Below are 19,686 nucleotides of genomic sequence, written 5' to 3' on the forward strand. Positions count from 1 at the left end.
GACCTGGAACCAGGATAAACCAACACACACACACACACACACACACACACACACACACACACACACACACACACACTGTGGCTGCCATAATAAAGTTATCTATCCTTTCTTTGCTTGATGTCTAATAGAATTATAACAACACGTAGAGTTACTGAGGCTATATGATTCTTTTGAAATCAAGTTGACTCAGTTTCAGATTGTCATTCAATGAATGGTAGCTTACATCCTTCACACATCCAAATTAAATAAATATTTTCTGTGTATATTTTGTCCACTTTATGTAGAAGTTATGAGCAATGAATAGTAATGGAATAATTTGATTCATGCATTCAAGCAGCAGACCCTCATCAAGATTTGATTGCAACACAATCAGGCACTACTTTCAGCTTTATAGTAAGTAAAAGTTGCATCAATAGCAGTACATATATCAAAAATAATAAAACAATTTGAGGGCCAAGAAATGTATTTAAAATTAGTATAAAAAGGCATAAAAATGGCAGTATTTCATATCAAATCCTGAAGTTTCTCCAAGCACTTTGGAGGAAATTTCTACTGGATCCCACATGTTCTGGACTTTAAGCTAAAGTCCTAAATTGCAATGTACAGTAGTGTAGCGCGGCTCTCTAAAACTAATAAACGAATTGTCCATTGGGAGGCGACATAACCTCACAGTACTGAAAGAGCTCACACCAGAGACTGTGGCTGTTGGTTGGCTGTACTGTTAGCCATGTAGCAATCAGGGTTCAGTCAATAGTTCAGTCAATATGGTTTTTTGAAAGCCAACTAGGATACCAGTATTTTTGAATTGGAGCCACCAATGGTCAGTGATTTCTTCTGATATTCAACATCTTTACATTTGACCATTTTCATGCAAAAAAAAAAAAGAAATACAAGGATTCAGTGTTTCTGATATATACTGATATATCGGTCTAACCCTGGTAGCTGTACATTATTAGCAGCAAACTGAGAGGCTTTACTTGGTTCCACAGAATGACAGGCCTTGGGATTTCCTTTCCTTTCTTTCCCTTTCTTTTCCTTTCCTTTCCTTTCTTTTCCTTTCCTTTCCTTATCCCTACAGTCAAACTGAAAATGCCTTTATTAAATAATGTTTAAAAAAATTATTATCCACCAATTCATATTAAATGCACTGGTAAAGTCAGCTTAACAGTCTATATATACTCAAAGCACAGCTACATTGGTGCAATGTTGTTGCAGATGCAGTTGGCCTACATTATTATACATACCGTATGAACCCACATGAAAGGTCCAAGGTTGCTAACTAATGCAGCACGCTGACTGTGATGAAACGAAAGTTACACATGTAACTACGGTTCTATGAATTCTGGATGACCGCCAGAGACACTGCATAACACTGGATATCCTTCTCACGCACGTGCAGGTCCAGTGTTTATACCAACAGAGTGACGTGTGACCCAGGATGACGTAGGGCACCACCAGCCCCATAGTATAAATGGCCCTGTCATCCTGAGTTTTTTTTTTTTTTTTGTCATCCTGAGTTTTGTCCCTACAGAATCTTCTCGTCAGGATTCTGAGTGACAAGAAACTCTGGCAGTAAATTTCATTCTATTTCATTCTTTCTGACCGCCAGAGGCAGTGCTTAACACTCGATGACTATTATCAACAAGGTCACGAGGAATCCCGCACCCACCTCACTGAGAACAGGCTGTGGGCTAAGGTAGAACAGCTGTCGCTTGGGGAGCAGCGACATTGACCCTGTAGAATCTGGCAAAGGTGCACGGTGAAGACCAGGTAGCCGCCAAGCATATGTCATCTAGAGGCACGCCCATCAATGCTGCCCAGGATGTGGAGACACTCCTGGTGGAATGGCCCTTAATATTAAAAGGTACAGGAAGGCTCTTTGATCTGTGGGCCTGAGCAATGGCTTCCACAATCCAATTGGAAAGCCTCTGTTTAGACAAGGTGTGACCCTTCCTGTGTCCACCGTAGCAGACGAATAGTCCATCAGACTGGCAAAAGCTAGCTGTCACCGCTAAATACTGCCTAAGGACCCTTACTGGGCAGAGCAGCACTGTTCTCTCACTCGCTTTACCTTGCATGTGCACAGGATCATACGCCACTAGCTCAGTGCCCCAATTGGCATAGGAGGTAGACAGCGTCTTTGGCAAAAAAGAGGGGTTAGGCCACGGGCATGCATACCTAACTCACAGACAGGGCATGAAGCTCACTCACTCGTTTTGCTTAAACTATGGCCAGCAGAAATGTTGTCTTAGCAGACAGCCATTTCAACTCTTTCTGCCCCCCAGGTTCAAAAGGTGGTTGGTAAAGGCCTTCAAGTACCAACGGTAAATCCCATGAAGGAACTTTCATCAATTGGGGGGGCTTCTGTCACTGAGCCCCCTTTAAAAAACGGGCAACAAGGCTGTGTGCTCCAACAGTCTAGTTCCCCACCCCAACATGCCCAGCTGAGATCACCCTGGAGTCCAAGATTGTCTGGACCACCACCTGGTAACAGTCATTCAGAAGTGGATCCGGCCCTTCAGAAGCCAAATGTACAACTTTAGACGCTCCGGGTTCAGATGCCAAATGCGTCTCGGCCAGGGATGGCCAGGGATGGGCCAACCCGTCCTGTCCCAGTCTCTGCTCTCCTGCAGGAGGTGTGTGGCGAGAGAGGAAATCTGCCACATTGTTCTGCAGGCCCGGTAGATAGATGGCTCTGAGGCTCGCCACTCGAGGGAAGGCCCATAACAGGAGCTGTCGTGCCACTCGCAGTATGTCAGGAGATAAAGAGAGGCCGAATGGGAGCACCTTGAACTGATAAGCCTGGCCTTGAAGGCAAAACGCAGGAACTGCCTGTGATGCAGCGCCACTGGAACATGGAAGTATGTGTCCTTCAAACTGATGACCGTTGTCTAGCAAATGATGTCAGACTAGCAAACTGACATCTGGTTTGATTTGCCTGGATGCTTCACTCCAGTGCCTGCTGAGCTGCAGGACCAAACGTCTCACCCGGCACCACAGGGAGAGAGCGGAGGACCCTCCTACATAGCTGTGAAAGCGGAGACTGTGCTGGCCGTACCTCACAGCGGGCAAGTGTTAATGTTGACATTAGCCTGCCAAGCTCTCTTGTCATGAATGCAAATGCCTGTAATGAAGTGTCACTAATGCTCTTGTTAGGGCCCCTGAGGCCTGCAAGGACTGGGAAAGGGTCGATATGAGGTAGGACATTGAGTTCCTCATGCGGCCCATGCGAGCAGCAATGTCCAGATGTCCTGATGATATGGCCCGCATTGGTCTTCTGCATGAGAGGGACACTGCAAGGGAAATATTTTAACCATGTAAACTCCCTCCAGAGTTGGTGTCAAGTGAGTGCACTTGAAATCAGTATAGGCAAAACCAAAGAACTTGTCATACCCAACAATAAATGGGACAGTTTAAACCAATCCCACTTTTTAACAATCACTGGGCACCCTGTAGAAATAGTCAGTTGTTTCAAATATCTGGGAACCTGCATAGACAGCGACCTAAATTTTATAGATAACACAGATTATATTTGTAAAAAGGCTATGTAGAGTTTATATCTACTCAGGAAGCTAAATGACTTGTGACGGGTGAGCAAAAATATCTTAGAAATGGTGTACAAGAACCTGGTGGAAAGCATCTTATCTTTTAACATGGTCATGTGGTATGGAAACCTTAATGTCAAAAACAAAGGGAAACTGTTGAGAGTGGTAAACATGGCTAGTAAAATCATCGGGAAGACACCGGTGCAACTAAGTGACAAGTATGTATTAAACACAAGGAAGAAAGCTCTTTACATTACAAGTGATCCTTCCCACCCATTGTGCCTTCAGGGAGGCGCTATAAGCAACCACAAGCCACCAAAAATGTGTTCAGCAAATTGTTTTTGCCGAATGCAATTAAGATATTAAATGCATAGTCCAGCTTCCTGAGCTACTCCTGTAGGGTTGTGGATTGTGGATAATAATGTTTCTAACTAACTAATATCTTACTCCTAAAAGGCGTCATTTGATGAAAATTATTTCATCCCCAAATTGTGGCTCTTTCATACGCATGTACTGGGACTGCCCTGATGTAAAGAGATTCTGGAAACGTGTCTTCCACTCTGAGTGATATCCTTGATGTTACTATACCTTATTTACATGGACTCTTAGTTCTTCTATTCCTTTTGTTCAAAGGTCAGCCACCAAAACGCTGACTCATGTCGGGTAAAAACATGCAAAACTCCACTGTTTCAACATGTTTGTTGACACTGGCCGACATTCAAAGCAAATGGTAGAAGTCGCCACACCGATGCCTACTAAGTTCCTCTGGTTCACTCCTATATAAGAAACACTGAAGGTGATTTAGAAACAATTCAGCCAACTAAATATTCAGAATGAAGAGCCTGGTGTTTCTCCTGTTGCTGGCTGTGGCGAGTGCCAGACAGTATACTCGCTGTGAGTGGGCCAGGGTTCTGAGGGCTAATGGGATGGATGGCTACTGTGGCAACAGTCTGGCCAACTGTGAGTAACAGACTGTGAAGTGTGTGTGTCTGCATGTGTGTTTGTGGGTGGAGGGGATTACAGCTGAACAATTAATAAAAAAATTAAAATTGAAAAAAACATTGAAATCACAATATGAACTTCTGCAATTTCCCAATCCCAAAGGCTGCAATTAATTTCTTAAGAGAGAGAGGATTTCTGAACACAGTGTTTTAGAGCTGCAGGTAATCTTCGGTCCATGAATCAATACAGTATTGGTGAAAACCTTTCAACATACTCAAACACACTGACATCTGACATTTTTTAACAAAATCACTTTTCTTTTAACAATTTTAAAGTTCTATAAAACAAGAAAAACTTGGTGATGATATGAATCGCAGTTTAAATCGCAATTGCAATAGTCGACGATTTTTTATCAATATCTTTCAGCCCTAGAGGGGAAGTCAAATCACATACAGTCCATACTGTATCTGGACCTGGATGTGTTACTCATTTGCATGCACTTTATTTTCAGAATGAGATCAGATGAAACAAGGTTTTGTTGCCTGTCTTTGACCCTTCAGACAGGAGACGTCTGACTTGGATGATGCCTTGCTCTCTGTCTGTCTGTTCTGACCTTGCTGTGTTTGCTCAGGGGTTTGCCTTTCCAAGTGGGAGTCGGGCTACAACACCGGAGCGACCAACCACAACTCAGACGGCTCTACTGACTACGGCATCTTCCAGATCAACAGCCGCTACTGGTGTGAAGACAACCACACCCCTGGGGGCAGGAACGTCTGTGGCATCCAGTGCAGCGGTCAGTCACATGCACCAAACTTTCAGTGAGGTCCAAAGTTTTAGCGCCTGCAGGTTCTCCCCCACAAAAAATCTATCCATTTAAAACCAGTTTGGGCAATTTTATAATAGATTTGTGTATTTTCTGTCCATCTGAAACTGCAAAAATGCCTTGTTGTCCTGCAACTGTGGAGATCCAGATATATATCTCAATATATCCCTCCCAATATATAATGCAGTGAGGGATCATTCAAAAGTGTAAAAGAGGGGAGCCCTGGTGGCTCACAGAGTAGGGCACGTACCGTAGGGCACGTACCATAAGGCTCAGTCCTTCTTGCAGCGACCCAGGTTCAAATCCGGCCCGTGGTCCTTTGCTGCATGTCCTCCCCTCGCTCCCTCTCCCATGCCTTCCTGTCTCTCTCTCACTATATCTCTCAAATAAAGCATAAAATGCCAAAAATAAATCTTTACAAAAAAAAAAAGAGTAAACCAGTGGGAGATCAGTTAGGGAGATAAAGGCAGTTTGATTTGGGAGGGACAGAGGGGTGGGATTGTTCAAAAATATGTGATGGTTTTATTGGTTGGAATTTTTACCTACGCTTCGTGGTACACAATGAGGTCACCATTAAAGATACACTGTTTTCCGGGAAGGAAAAGTAATGAGATATTGATATAAAAATATTTTTTTTGTATTATTATTTTTTTTTGTATAAATTGTCAAATAGGTGTATGGTATGATAGAATGAGCTAAAAAGGCAAAAAACAAAAGTAAATTTTCATTTCAGTGTGACTATAAGTGATCATATGCAATTAGCCGCCGCTTTTAGTAATAAACTTGTTAGTAGTTTTGTATTATATGCTCTAAAACATTTCTGAATCCACCTTTACTTCCTATGAAAACAGGGAAAGTAGTTCCTTCTAGTTCAAATCTCTACCGTATTTTCATATTTCCTTTCTATTTCCTCTACATTTTATCAATCCGCACAACACTGCTAGCCTAAGCCGCATGCTCAACTTCCTTTAAAATACAGATTTCCTCTTTTTCTCACAGAACTTCTGACTGGTGATGTCAGCATAGCTATCCGCTGTGCCAAACGTGTGGTTCGGGACCCCAACGGCATCAGAGCATGGTAGGGACTACATATAACAAACAAATAAGGCTTCAGATGCTTTAACTAGACCGTTATGCTTTTGTCATGTGACTTTCCATATTGTGAAAGAAGCTTCAGTACAGTATTTATGCTGGTTGCAGGGTGGCTTGGCGTAGTCACTGTATGAACCAGGACGTCAGCTCCTATGTGGCAGGATGTGGCGTCTAAGACCTGGAACCAGGATAAACCAACACACACACACACACACACACACACACACACACACACTGTGGCTGCCATAATAAAGTTATCTATCTTTTCTTTGCTTGATGTCTAATAGAATTATAACAACACGTAGAGTTACTGAGGCTATATGATTCTTTTGAAATCAAGTTTACTCAGTTTCAGATTGTCATTCAATGAATGGTAGCTTACATCCTTCACACATCCAAATTAAATAAATATTTTCTGTGTATATTTTGTCCACTTTATGTAGAAGTTATGAGCAATGAATAGTAATGGAATAATTTGATTCATGCATTCAAGCAGAAGACCCTCATCAAGAATTGATTGCAACACAATCAGGCACTACTTTCAGCTTTATAGTAAGTAAAAGTTGCATCAATAGCAGTACATATATCAAAAATAATACAACAATTTGAGGGCCAAGAAATGTATTTAAAAAAAATTGTATAAAAAGGCATATAAATGGCAGTATTTCATATCAAATCCTGAAGTTTCTCCAAGCACTTTGGAGGAAATTTCTACTGGATACACAGTGGCTGCCATAAATAAACCATAATAAACTTCATGGCGGTGTATTGAGACTTCCATCCTTTCTTTGCTTGATGTCTAATATAATCATATTAACACAGAGTTACTGATGCTATATGATTCTTTTGTAATCAAGTTTTTGTCTACTTTATTTAGCAGTTATGAGCAATGAATAGTAATGGAGTAATTTGATTCATGCATTCAAGCAGCAGACCCTCATCAAGATAGATTTGATTGCAGTGTTTATTATTTGGCCAACACACAATCAGATGCTACTTTCTGCTTTTAAGTAAGTAAAAGCAATATCAATAGCAGTACATACATCAAAAATAATAAAAGAAATTTACAGCAAAGATTTATATAGTAGCAGAAAAAGCACACTGAGAGAATCTAATACACAAGTGCTACAAAGGCATAAAAATGGCAGTATTTCATATAAAATCCTTAAGTTTCTTCAAACACTTTCGACTGTATCCCACATGCTCTGGACTTTAAATGAGTCCAGATAAAGACCTAAACAGTAATGGACAGTATTGTAGTGCTATTCTCTAAAAGCCAGTACCCTACTGTCCACTGGGAGGCAACATATCCTCACACTACTAACTAGTTTGTTGGCCAATGATTTATTCTGGTATTCAACATCTTTCATGCAAAAAAATAAAAAAAAATCAAGGATTCAGTGTTCCTCCCCTAGTCTTGGTGAGGTAGAAAAGCCTCTGAAACATTTAGACCATGAGACAATAAAACTCTACACTGAAACCATGAAATAAATAAACCCAGAAATTCAATTTCATTGCAGGTTTTACTGGATGTTTCTGTGTAGCTGTGGTCAGGGAAGACACCCCATCATACTGGCTGATATCTGATATTTAGTAAAAGGCCAATATCGACCCGGTCTATCGGTCTAATCCTGGTAGCTACACATTATTATCAGCAAACTGAGAGGCTTTACTTTGTTCCACAGAGTGACAGGCTGTGGGACATTTCCTTTGCTTCTAACCCAGCCTGTAATTATCACCTGATTCTGTTTGCATAATCTATGGAACTGACTGCAACTCCACTTCTGTTACCTTGTAGTCCGTCCGATTTATTATTAGTGTTACCAAGTGTTATATAGTATTTTGTATTTTTTTATTTATTTATTTGCACAGTGAAACAATCATTCTACAAGACAAAAAACACGTAAAACACATGTGAAGAAATAAAAAAAAACCCTCGGGGCTTGTGAGGGGATCTCACCTAAACAAGACAGTCAAAAACAGGTAATAAAAGCAGTAAAAGTAAAATAAAATAATAAAATGCATATTGGTGTATTCACTATATAATAACTTATCAATTGCCTGTGGATGCTGCTGTCACCCGAACTTCTATCCATCTATTGGATTGCCAGGATGGAAGAATAATTAAAGTCTCATCTAGTGTAATTTTATTTGATTTGACTCCACTAGTATCATCTACTAGTGGAGTGGTTTGATATACAAAAAATCTTGACACAAAACTGTATTGAAAATGTGAAATTATCACCCCCATTAGCTGATTTTCCACTTATTTAAAAACACATCCAGTGAGATTTTTAAGACCTAATATTAATGATGAGACATAAGACTGTCATTTTCTTGCAGTTCATGCTATAATCCCATAATTATGGTCTCAGTCGTAATAGGTAATAGTGTAGGGTTTTATTGTGGAGGAAAAGCTGTGGTGAAAGGTTTAAGGTTTAATTGAGGGGACTGAAGGTGGGTATGTTTGCCAGGAAAACATAAAGCCTCACAGGAAATGGCCTCTCTCTCTCCCTCTCTCTGCCTCTCTGCCTCTCTCTCTCTCTCTCTCTGTCTCTCTCTTCTCTCCCTCTCTCTCTATCAATCACTCCCATAAAAATACCCTTGAAACTTGGCCTTACATCTCCATTCATTTCATTCCTTATTCTCCTGTCCACTTCCCCATATGCAGCTATACGCTTGAAAGGCTCTTGTAAGAAAACACACACACACACACAAGATATATATATACAGTATATATGTATCTCATAAAATTTTTACACTTCAGCAGTTTGACTTTGGGAGGGCTTGCGTCTTCAACTTAGATGTACATTTCAGTTTTTTAGCTGAATCTTCTATCCAGAGCAACTTACAATGAGGTTTCGGTGTCTTGGTCAAGAACACTTTAGCATGGTACTGGTGCTGGTGTTTGATCCCATCTGATTACAGTACGATCCATCCATCCACTGGGCCTCCGTGCCGCTCCAGCGCCCTCTGCAGGGGAAACAGGGCCAGGTATCTCAGGACTCAAGTCTGAAGTCTGAAGTCAACCAAGCACAACTGGATCACCGACATTCTTCAGTGATTGGTGCTGTGATTGACAGGTAGCATGAAATCAGTTGCAGTCTGTCATCCCCAGCTGTGTTGAAGCTGCCCTCAGGCTGGTGTCATGTCAGACGGACGACTCTGAGAAGAACTGCACATTGTTTACAGACGGAGCACCTGAAGCATGTCAGTATTGTTAGCAACATATTCCTCATGGGCAAATATTTACCATTTTGTGTATCAGTCGTGCATTTCAATAACAATGTACGGTGACGTCATACTGGAAGGCCAGCCAGTATAGCTGTGTGTATTAACACTAGGGGGTATACATACATTATGGATGTGCAATATGTACATTATATCATTATTATTAGTTGTAGTAGTAGCAGTTGTTAGTAGCAGTAGTAGAAGTAGACTAGCAGTTGTAGTAGTAGTAGTAGCAATAATAATAGTAATAGTAGTAATACCAATAGTAGTTGTGGAAGCAGTAGTAGTAGCAATAGTAGTTGTAGTAGTATAGTACCAATTAGTTATAATAGTAGTAGTAGCAATAGTAGTAGAGGTGGTAATAGTAGCAATAATAATAATAGCAGTAATAGTAGCAATGATAATAATAATAGTAGTCATAATAGTAGTAGTAGTAGCAGTAGCAGTGGTAATAACAATAGTACTATTAGTAATAATAGTAGTAGTAGTAGCAGTAGCAGTAGTATTAGATGTGGTAGTGCTATCAGTAGTAGTGGTAGTACTATTAGTAGTAGTGTTATCATGGATTTGCTAGCTTCTAATAGTCCTGGGTATTATTATTGAAAGTGCCGAAAGATTCGCTGTGTGGATGGAAACAAAATGTAGGTGATATTTAAACAGCACGACTCGTCAGCAGAACATGTACACTGTAAGTTTCAGGAAGAGAATGTACTAGAGGGGTTGACAGCTCCATGCCACGCTGAAGTCGTCAAGTTTCTGGATGACTCATCTTGGCATCTGAAGTCGGAGCTGGTTCTGAACAAGAGTGTCATTCTCATTCTCTCTGATGCTCGGTGCCAAGTATCGGGGTTGTGACCCTGAGCGCTGGCTGGTTGGAGTGGGTGGGAGGGAGAATAAGAGAGGCGAGAGGGGGCGACCCTGTCATGTACCCCAACCCGCCCCATACGCAGCAGACGTGGCATTTTCTGTAACTCTCTTCAATCGGACAGAAACCTCTCCTTCCACCCGATTCTCTATCTTTGTCTTATTTGTTTTCTTTCCTCCTGCTGAAGTCAGTGTTGAAAAAATGTTCATGTCAGTGAGTGTTGTGACTCCACTGGTGAAATGCATATATGTATGTGTATGGTGTCTCAGAGGGAAACACCAAGAAACATTTCTCATTACACCGTGCACTAGGTGCGCTTAATTCTTGAAAATAAAGTATGTCAAGCACTGAGTAGCTCAAGGTCAGGTGCAGAATGTAAGATCAAAATATGAGACCAGGTGACAGACTGTATCAGCTGAAGTTTAATTACAGTGTTACCTTCCTGTTCAAGTTCAAGTTCCTTCTATTGAAATTGAGCCAGGCTGGTGGAATTCATTTAAGTCTGACATGTGCAACTCATAACAAACTTGAGTGTAACAGGGTCTCTGTGGTTGAAAAGGTTTGCTGGTTAGTTGTGGCTTATCTCACAATACGATTCGATATGCAATATGGGGTTCACGATTCGATACAACAACAATGCGATGTAATAAATAAAAGTAAAATAACAACAAAGTATGACTGTGCAGAATTATGTTTATTTCAGTCACAAATCTTTTCTAGCAATGTCATTGGCTTGCAAGAATATAAACAACAATTTAGAAATGTCATTAAACAGTGAAAATAATATAATTTGGACGGAGAGCTTGTGAAATTGCTGTCTCAATTGTGATTACTACACAATATGTATTGTAACATTTTTGTATTGCAATATATTGAATTTCTATCTATTGTCCCATATGGTTAGTGGAACCTTTCAGCAGGGTCTAAAGCTACACCAATACTTTGAATGTAACGACATTACTTAAAATTATTGCTAAAAAGGAACACATTTACCTCTTTGATATAAATCTGCAGCAACCGATGGCTGCACTTCTACTCTTCCTCTCTGGTCAGTTTCATTGAGTGAAACCTTGAAGTGTGGAGTCACACTGACTGCAGCCTTTCACTATTTAGTAGAGGCACCTGCTCCCTCCTCTCTACAGATATTGGTTAGACAGAGAGAGAAGGTAGGGAAGAAAGGGAAGGGAAGAGATCTAGATAGAGAGAGAGAGAGAGAGAGAGAGAGAGAGAGAGAGAGAGAGAGAGAGAGAGAGAGAGAGAGAGAGAGAGAGAGAGATCAGAGCTCAGAGGGAAATAGAAGAAGACAGGACAGCGTTGACTTCAGTTCAGCAGGATGGAGGCTGAACAGAGGTCTGCTTCAGCCGCTGGCAGCCCCTCAGGGACAAGAAGACTGAGATGTGGCCCAGTTCCCGCCTCTCCTCCCTTCCTCCCCTTCTCCTCCCCTCCATTTCCTCTTTCTCTGTCAGTGGAGTCACTATCTGCGCCCTGTGTGTCCTCCCATTTGAAGCTCTGGCCAGGATATGAGATCCGGGGCTCTCTTTTTTTCTTTTTTCCTGTCTGCCTGCGGGACGGCCCGGCTTTACATCCCAGCACACTGGGCCCAGTGATGGCTGCCCGGCCGCCCGGCCGCCCGGCTGCCCCCTCGGTCCACCATGCCCTCGGCGACAAAAAGGGAGCCATTGTGCCTGCTGTGTGTCCCAACAATGAGCAAGTCAATATGAGCCAAGTATTCCCAGAGGATTGAGGAGTGGGGGAGTGGGGGGGGCATGGCTGAGGGACCCCGCTCCCCAACGCCGGCCCCATCTATCACTGTCCGTCCCCTCGTCTCCGGTTACAACGCTTTCTCCCAGTCCGTCTCTGATGGACATCCTGTCAGCTCGGCTCTGCTGTCCTGTCCTCACATCCCTCCTCGCCCGTCCCACAGTGGGACCTGCGGACATGGTTTATGGGTCATCTATGGACTCATAAACCATGAAACTGTTGGCACTTCCAACACATGCAGAATACACTGTACAGCCAAATACAACTAATCTATTTTGGATATGTCAATAGATTCTTTATCCTGTGCAAGAGCGAGATAAATAGGTATGAAACGGGTATGAAAGTATGAAACAGTTTAAGACGTATGAAGGGAGATCTTTTTTATTTTTACTGTTAACTGTGTTGTAGTTCAGTGAGGTAGAATTTGTTCTATAAAACCTGAGTCGCTACCCATCTGGTTGAAAATCAGGTTATACGCTGAATCTCCCTAAATAATATGCCTCTGCTCTGCTACAATTTGTGCTGTGCAGAATCGCATGTTCATCATGTGGGGGAGACTTCATCATATTAGCATTCACATGCTCTCGTGTGTCACAGATGTATGCCGCGCCCTAACTTCATTTGAGAGGCTGAGCGGGAGGCAGGTTTACCCATAAACCCCCATTAACCAGCCTGGTATCAATAGTTTCTCCTGTGATGCTGCTGGCCCCCCTCAAACACCAGTCAGGCCAATTACGCCAAACATGATTAGCCAGATTTGGCACCGAGTCAGCTTTCAATTAGGCAGAGTGAGTGAGAACAGTAGTTCCCTTCAGCTGCTTATAAACAGTAGTGTTTGCTTCAGCAGTAGAACACAAGCTAACTGTAACAAACCAGATCAAGAGGTCATGCTCACTGTACACTCTACACTCTGACACTTCAAAGGCTACGTTCACATTACAGGTGGAAGTGGCCCAAATCCGATTTTTTCAGAGCAGTGTGAACCCCAAAAAACACATTTCACCAGCTTCCATGATGTACTCTCTCGCAAATGTGACGTCATTTCTTGTTGTTCATTTATGCATGCTTCACAGTAGAGTTCTGTTCATATTGATGTCGGATATGAGTCACTTTTCAAACATGAATAAGAACAGGTAAGACAAAAAAAATCAGGTCTTAGCAAGAAATCGGAATTGAGCATTAAGGCCTGTAATGTGAACACAGCCAAAGACACTCCCTGTATTGAGATGTGAGCACTTAGTCTAAAAGAGGGAAATTATTTGAGTTCTGCAAGAAAGAAATCACAGCAGGGAGTTCCCGGGTTCGATCCCTGGCCCCGGCCCTTTCCGTGTGGAGTTTGACTGTTTGCCTGGGTTTCCTCTGGGTGCTCCAGTTTCCTCTCACAGCCCAGACATGTAAGTCAGGTGGACTGGAGACTCTAAATTGGCCATAGGTGTGAATGAGATTGTCCTATTGGCCCTGCAATCAACTGGCAGTCTGTCCCAGCTGTGTCCCTGCCTTCCACCCAATGCATGCTGGGAGTCTGAATAGGATTAAGCGGTTAGAGAAAATGAAAGCATCATGTATCACTGAAGCTCCAAGCTACAAGACACACTGGATTCTTTCTTAATGAGCATCTTTTTCACCATCACCACCGATGCTCCCTATTCTCTAACCTTAAAAAAATACCCACCCTAAAACACTTCAAAACTTAAAAATCAGCTATTGGTGATGGATCTTGCATTTCTGGGTCTATTTTTTTTGTTTGGTGGTGTATTTTTCTTCCTAAGTGTCACAATCCAGCCTCCATGACACCTGCTGGTGTATTTTTGTCTGTCTAGTTTTTTGCTTCCCCTTTTTTCCTTGCCTGCTCTCTCCACACCTGGTTTTCATCTGCAATCAGCACACCTGTCCCGGATCAAGAAATCACCACTCCTCACTCCAGTATAAAGACGCTGCTGAGAGAACCAGTCACTGCCGGATCGTTGTGCTATACACGGTTTGTTGTTGTGCACACTTCCAGCTCTCTAGTTAATCTGTTTGCCAGCTTTGTTGCTAGTCTGCCTGTTTTGCCAGCTACATCACGCCTGTTTTCCCTGTCTTCAGAAACACCGGTTGTCTACCTGCTCCATCCTGGGAACCACCTTCACCTTGCTGCCAACACCACGGACTCACCCTCCCCAAGGCCCCAGCTCTACCGCCAGACATTCACTCATCACTGCAAGCTGTAAATAAAGACGTGTTATTCTGACCTACCGGCTTGTCCTGGTCTGCATTTGGGTTCAGCTTAGAATCGTGACAGTAAGTGGATATTAGTAGATGAGATATATCCAGCAGCTACAATGAAAAGGTTTCAGCGATCTAAAACATCAGCGGTAAACATCAGGTTTTGGTGTCAGTCCCTCAGAATCAAAGAGCAAGGGCTTCTTTGTAGAGCCGCCATTTTGCACCAAGAGACGCTCAACAATCATACAGGGAGAAATCCATCGTAGAAGAGGAGAGAGAGACCAGTTTCTCCACCCACAGGAGCAGGAGAGAGACCAGAATGCACTGCAGACACAAGACATGTTTCTCACTGTTTCTCGGCTGGAAAAACTCACTGTCTTGCCGTTACTATGCTATTGCTATCGCTCTCTCCACCTACACATGCTGAATGCAAGTTCATGATCTTTCTCTGGGGGTTGTTGAAAGGCATTCTGGGAAATGTAGGAAATCACTACCTTAAAGAGTAACTAAACCCCAAACCCAAATCTTTGGCGAAGCCTGACACCCAATAGTGAAAAATAGGGTACTGCACTGTCCTATTGGCTGTTTTTTGTGTCAGGTGATGTCACCACCTGTTGTACTCTATAGAGAGTGACATCACAGGGCACAGAGACCAGCCAATAGCAGAAGGCCAGTTCAGTACCCTACTTTTCACCATTAGGTGTCAGGCTTCACCACAGATTTAGGTGGGGTTTAGTTACTCTTTAAGTAGAAGTAGACAAGGCAGGTTGAGGGAAAGTGGATACAACAAAAAAGTAAATGACAACACTTCATCACAAAATAACTCCTGGAATGTATTGACCATCATAGATTGATGATCTATAACAGTGTAAGAGGATCTGAGGGGGGGGGGTATTTTTTTTGGGTCACAGCCAAACGCAACTGGGGGGGGGGGTCATAATTCCAAGCTAGTTCCACATCTCAGGAGCCCCGTAATCACCACCAGCTAATGACGAGCTTCCTTTCAGAGGGGGGGGGGGAATTATCTCCGCATGACAGCTCCATCTCCACTGATCTGCCTCAGACTGAGACACGAGTTTGGGATTTGACACATGACAAGACAATGAAAAGGGCTTGGTGGGGAAGGAAAGTGTTTGCAGTTGAAATTCCGCTGAGAATTAGTTCTGCGTGGGAAAACTGATTGACAGGCTTCTGCAGTTATGACTTGACCTGTGGGTTAAAACATTTGTGTGTGTGGGCTGAAGGGAAATTATAACACTATTACAAAGCTTTGGATAGCAATATGAAAAAGAAAAAAACTCCTTCTGAATCTTATGAAGTTTAGTTATGGTCAATATTTCAGTATCATCAGGTCAAAAAGGACACATTATTTTCAACATATCTATGTGGATAATTTGAGCCAACACATATTCATGTTATTTCTCCACACAACATCATAAATTCCGTTTTGTATTGCTATTAAGATACTGCTGTTGTTGGCTGAAAACCTTGTATATCCAACATGTCAAATTTTCTAGAACAAAGAAAAACAGCTTTGTTTTTAGCTTAACGACCATGCATTTTTGAGTTTATTTTTGAACATTTTCCATAAGCCCGAGGGTTGAATAAATTTCTTAATCCATAGAGGATCATGTAATCCTTCAATTTACACTATTACATGGAAACCAAACCAAAATTGTAGCAACAAGGTTTTCACCCGATAGCGACGATATGTTGTGTCAAAAAGTAGCTGAAATGTGTTTTGTCCCACACCAGACACACAGATGTGCTGAAAAAACTCATTTTTTTGTTTAACATTTATAAAACACTACAGTCAACACACAGCTCTGCTCTCATGGCCACCAGTGGAAGTCTAGGCTGCAACATTTGACCTACATAGGGACTTAATAACCCCATTCTGGATGACCAGGCTGGATCAGCATCCGCTAATCCTAAATGCCACATCTGGGAGCTGAGAAGGCCCCTATCCCCTCTCTGCTTTTCTGGGATAAACAGATCTAGAGCTGAAGGATTTCCATTCTGAACACTGACTCTTGTAAGATTAACAGCAGGCTTTGAATCCTTTTGTTTTGGTTTGAATTTCTAGGCCAATTGAATCCTTAAATAAAACTGTTCATAGAATGAAGCTAAAGGAGCGCTGCTTTGCTTACCCAGTTTCAAAAAAGGTGCTCGTTGGAGTCAAGGTTTAGATATCAATAGACAGAGAACAGAATACAGCTCATCTCTAGTGGCTGGGATGGCTGATCGTCCAAAAAAATTCCAAGGCACTTCTTTGCTTAAAAAGTTAAAAAGCCTTTATTGTATGGGCTATGCCAACGCATTTCAACTATACAGTCTTCATCAGGGCATATAGAGCCAAGTAGAAGGGCTGCTTGCTTATATAGAGATACCTAGTGATAACAAAATTGGCACCAGGTGTGGCTCAATCCACAGCAGAAAAGTGGCTGGATATTCACTGACACTCATCTGTTAAAATGTATAAAGCAAATAAAGCAAATAGAGCTGCAGTTCACAAAAAAACATCTCACAACCATTATTCGAAATATCTGAAAAATCCTTAGGAAAAATTCCATCTAAACTGGAGAAAATTCTTTATAATCTGGATACCCCAAAAGGCCAGTCACCTGTAGATAAAGGGGGCTGCAACTTTTTTTTTTTGAGGATCAGCCATCCCAGCCACTAGAGATGAGCTGTGTTCCTTTCTCTCTCCTTAAATAAAACTACCTGCAATGTGGCTGGATATTATGAGAAGATGGTGAGATGTGGTTTTGTTGGCTGCATGAGAGAATCTTTTACATTCATATTCAATCAAAAGGCCATGTAGCTATAGTGGGCTATGTTAGGGGGTCCCAAACTCTTTTGTGTGAAGGACCCCCAGATAGATCCCCATTAAACCTCATTTGATAAAGATTTTGTCCAAAGGAACCCCACGTGAGACGACTTTTGTATTTTTTAATGTAGAATTGCAGAACTGCCCGTACTGTAGGTAGGCGGATGAAAGGCAGTGAAACCTATGAACAAAACACTCATCCTGATACGGTCTCTCACTGTGCTGACCTTTAGTGATGTGAATAACAGTGAAATTATGCAATTCCTCAAAAACAGATATGAGAAAAGCTCCTCGCCTCTGATGTTAGATAGTAGATGGTAGGTTGGCTGCTCTATGGGGAAAAAAGGTTTTCTAGTCATGAGGAAAAACAGATCCAAGACACTCCAAATTATTTTAAAAAGCATTTATTCTATGTGGCTGTTGATTATGAAAAGTTAAAAACGAATAGCCAAATAGAATAAAGGCTTTCTAACATATTTTGGGGTGCCTTGGGTGTCTTTCTTTTTAAAATATTCTTCATTTTGATGGCGCACCTCCCTTGGAATCCCCCATCAAGGACCCTCTGCGGTCCTTGGCCCCCGGTTTGGGAACCACTGGGCTGTTATGCGGCTGGCACAAATATGGCACGGTCTTAGCTGCCTATTCCGACAAATGCTGTTGTCAGTCAGTCAGCCAGTCGGGACGCACCTCCTTTCCAGTTGGGAGCGCACCGGGGATTCGCATCTGGATCTACGCGTCGGTCCACGCCTACAAGACTGCCCGCTTCTCCTCCAGCCGCCTGCACTCGGCTGTGGGTTGGAAGTCTTTTACACCAGAGACCCCGTCTTCCTCTCTCGCAGCTCTTTCAATTTGTCAGTCTCGTCTTTCTTTCTTTCAATGGCCGGCCGCGGTGTGCTTTTGCATTCAGCAGCGCAATAGTTAATGAGTGCCGGATGCGCCCTCACTCCAGCAGACCGCTACAGTACGAAGATGGCGTCGGAGGGAGCCAGCGGGGAGCAGCCTCCTCCGGTACAAACACTGGCAACCACCGTGCTGGGAAGTGTCGACGCGGTAAGACGTGAGGGAATAAGAAAATACAAGAGCTAGATAGATGTTTTTATCATTGTGGTGTCGAGGTGGGGAAGGAAAACGGGGGCGAAAGGCAGTGCGCATCTATTTCGCACAAGCAGATGAAGCAACAGCGGTGGGCAGCAGGAGCCTCGCAACAATGTATCGAGCAAAAAAACAAGAGGCTCGCCTCGGTTTGGCGGATAAATAACGTAGATATTGTTTACCGGGGCTTCGTCAAAGGCAGAATAGTAAATTATCTTTTATTTAGTCACCGTAATGAGATCTTTTGTTCGGCTGTATCGGCTGCTGTGAAACCTTCATCCCTCCGCTGTAATGTTATCCTACGCTTGATTGAAAAGGAATCGTCGTTGGCTACACTGGCTTTTGCTGATACTACAGTGGCAGTGATAGGTTCACATCCATAAACATTAAGTGGTTTCGTTGGCTACCTGTGTGTTGCATGTGAAAATAGAGCTGTTTTTTTCAAGGCTGGTGTTTCATTTTGTCCTCTACTCAAGTGGGAAAAATTTACTTCGTACCACCCAGTTACAGATGATTTGCTGTGTGAATATGGCTCAGAGGTTTGTGGTCGGGCAGCCGATTGCCTTTGTGGCTTCAAAATGGTCTTTCTCTGAAATGGCCCACTACCAGTCGGCATTACGTTTGTTCTCTGGGCTGTACCGAGAATGTCAGAATTGACTTCTCAACAGGTTTACAGTGATTGCCTGACCAGCGACCAGAGGATTGACGCGACGCAACAGCATCAAGTCGTAGCCTAGTATTTGCTAAAGAAGTGTCTGTTTGCTGTGACTAACCGGGTTGAGCTTCACTTGTTTACACTCGACTAGCTGTGCTTTCTCACGCTTGCCCTTTCGCATGTTGCAGCATATGTGCCAGGGCACCGGCTTGCTTCCCCTCTGTGCAAATTAATCAATGTGTTGCCCCGCCGGTGGGGGGCCGAGCCTCTCCCTGCCGGCCTGTCCACTGCTGTTATCGACCTCTCAGCTCATGCAGAATGGCCAAGCTCGCTTTTGCCACTTAACTTTGAACAGCCTCAATTTTTGCCCCCGTTCTGTTTTATTGACTCGAGTTTGACAAGGTCACACACACACATCCAGTGAAACAATAAAACAGGTCTTTGGAGCTGAGGTTGAACAGGCCGGCCGGTGGAAATGTGTGGAGTAGAAGACAGCTAAGGTCCCAGAGGGGCTGGAGGAGGAGGAGGAGGAGGGGGGGCTGTGGAAATGGTGGAGAAAGAAGTGGGAGAAGGGGGAGTGGGGGTGGATGGAGGGCAGAGACAGCACAGGGGGAGGAGGGGGTGGAGGCCCTGTTCACCGGACAC

The 19,686-nt window shown here is 42.9% G+C and overlaps 1 protein-coding gene across 1 annotated transcript; it reads left to right on the forward strand.

Annotated features, from left to right (window-relative positions):
• The first annotated feature begins 4,375 nt into the window (after positions 1–4,375).
• Positions 4,376–6,577, forward strand: LOC139645083 (lysozyme C II-like). Its single transcript, XM_071520688.1, has 4 exons — positions 4,376–4,505; positions 5,119–5,280; positions 6,310–6,388; positions 6,511–6,577. The coding sequence occupies exons 1-4, from the start codon at positions 4,379–4,381 to the stop codon at positions 6,575–6,577; spliced, it is 435 nt and encodes a 144-aa protein (XP_071376789.1). The 5' UTR covers positions 4,376–4,378.
• The last annotated feature ends 13,109 nt before the right edge of the window (positions 6,578–19,686 follow it).

Source organism: Centroberyx affinis, unplaced genomic scaffold (genome assembly GCF_046629955.1).
Source record: "Centroberyx affinis isolate AG114_WGS23_722 - 3 ecotype Tasmania unplaced genomic scaffold, CSIRO-AGI_Caff_v1 ptg000822l_1, whole genome shotgun sequence".
NCBI classification, from domain to species: domain Eukaryota; kingdom Metazoa; phylum Chordata; class Actinopteri; order Beryciformes; family Berycidae; genus Centroberyx; species Centroberyx affinis.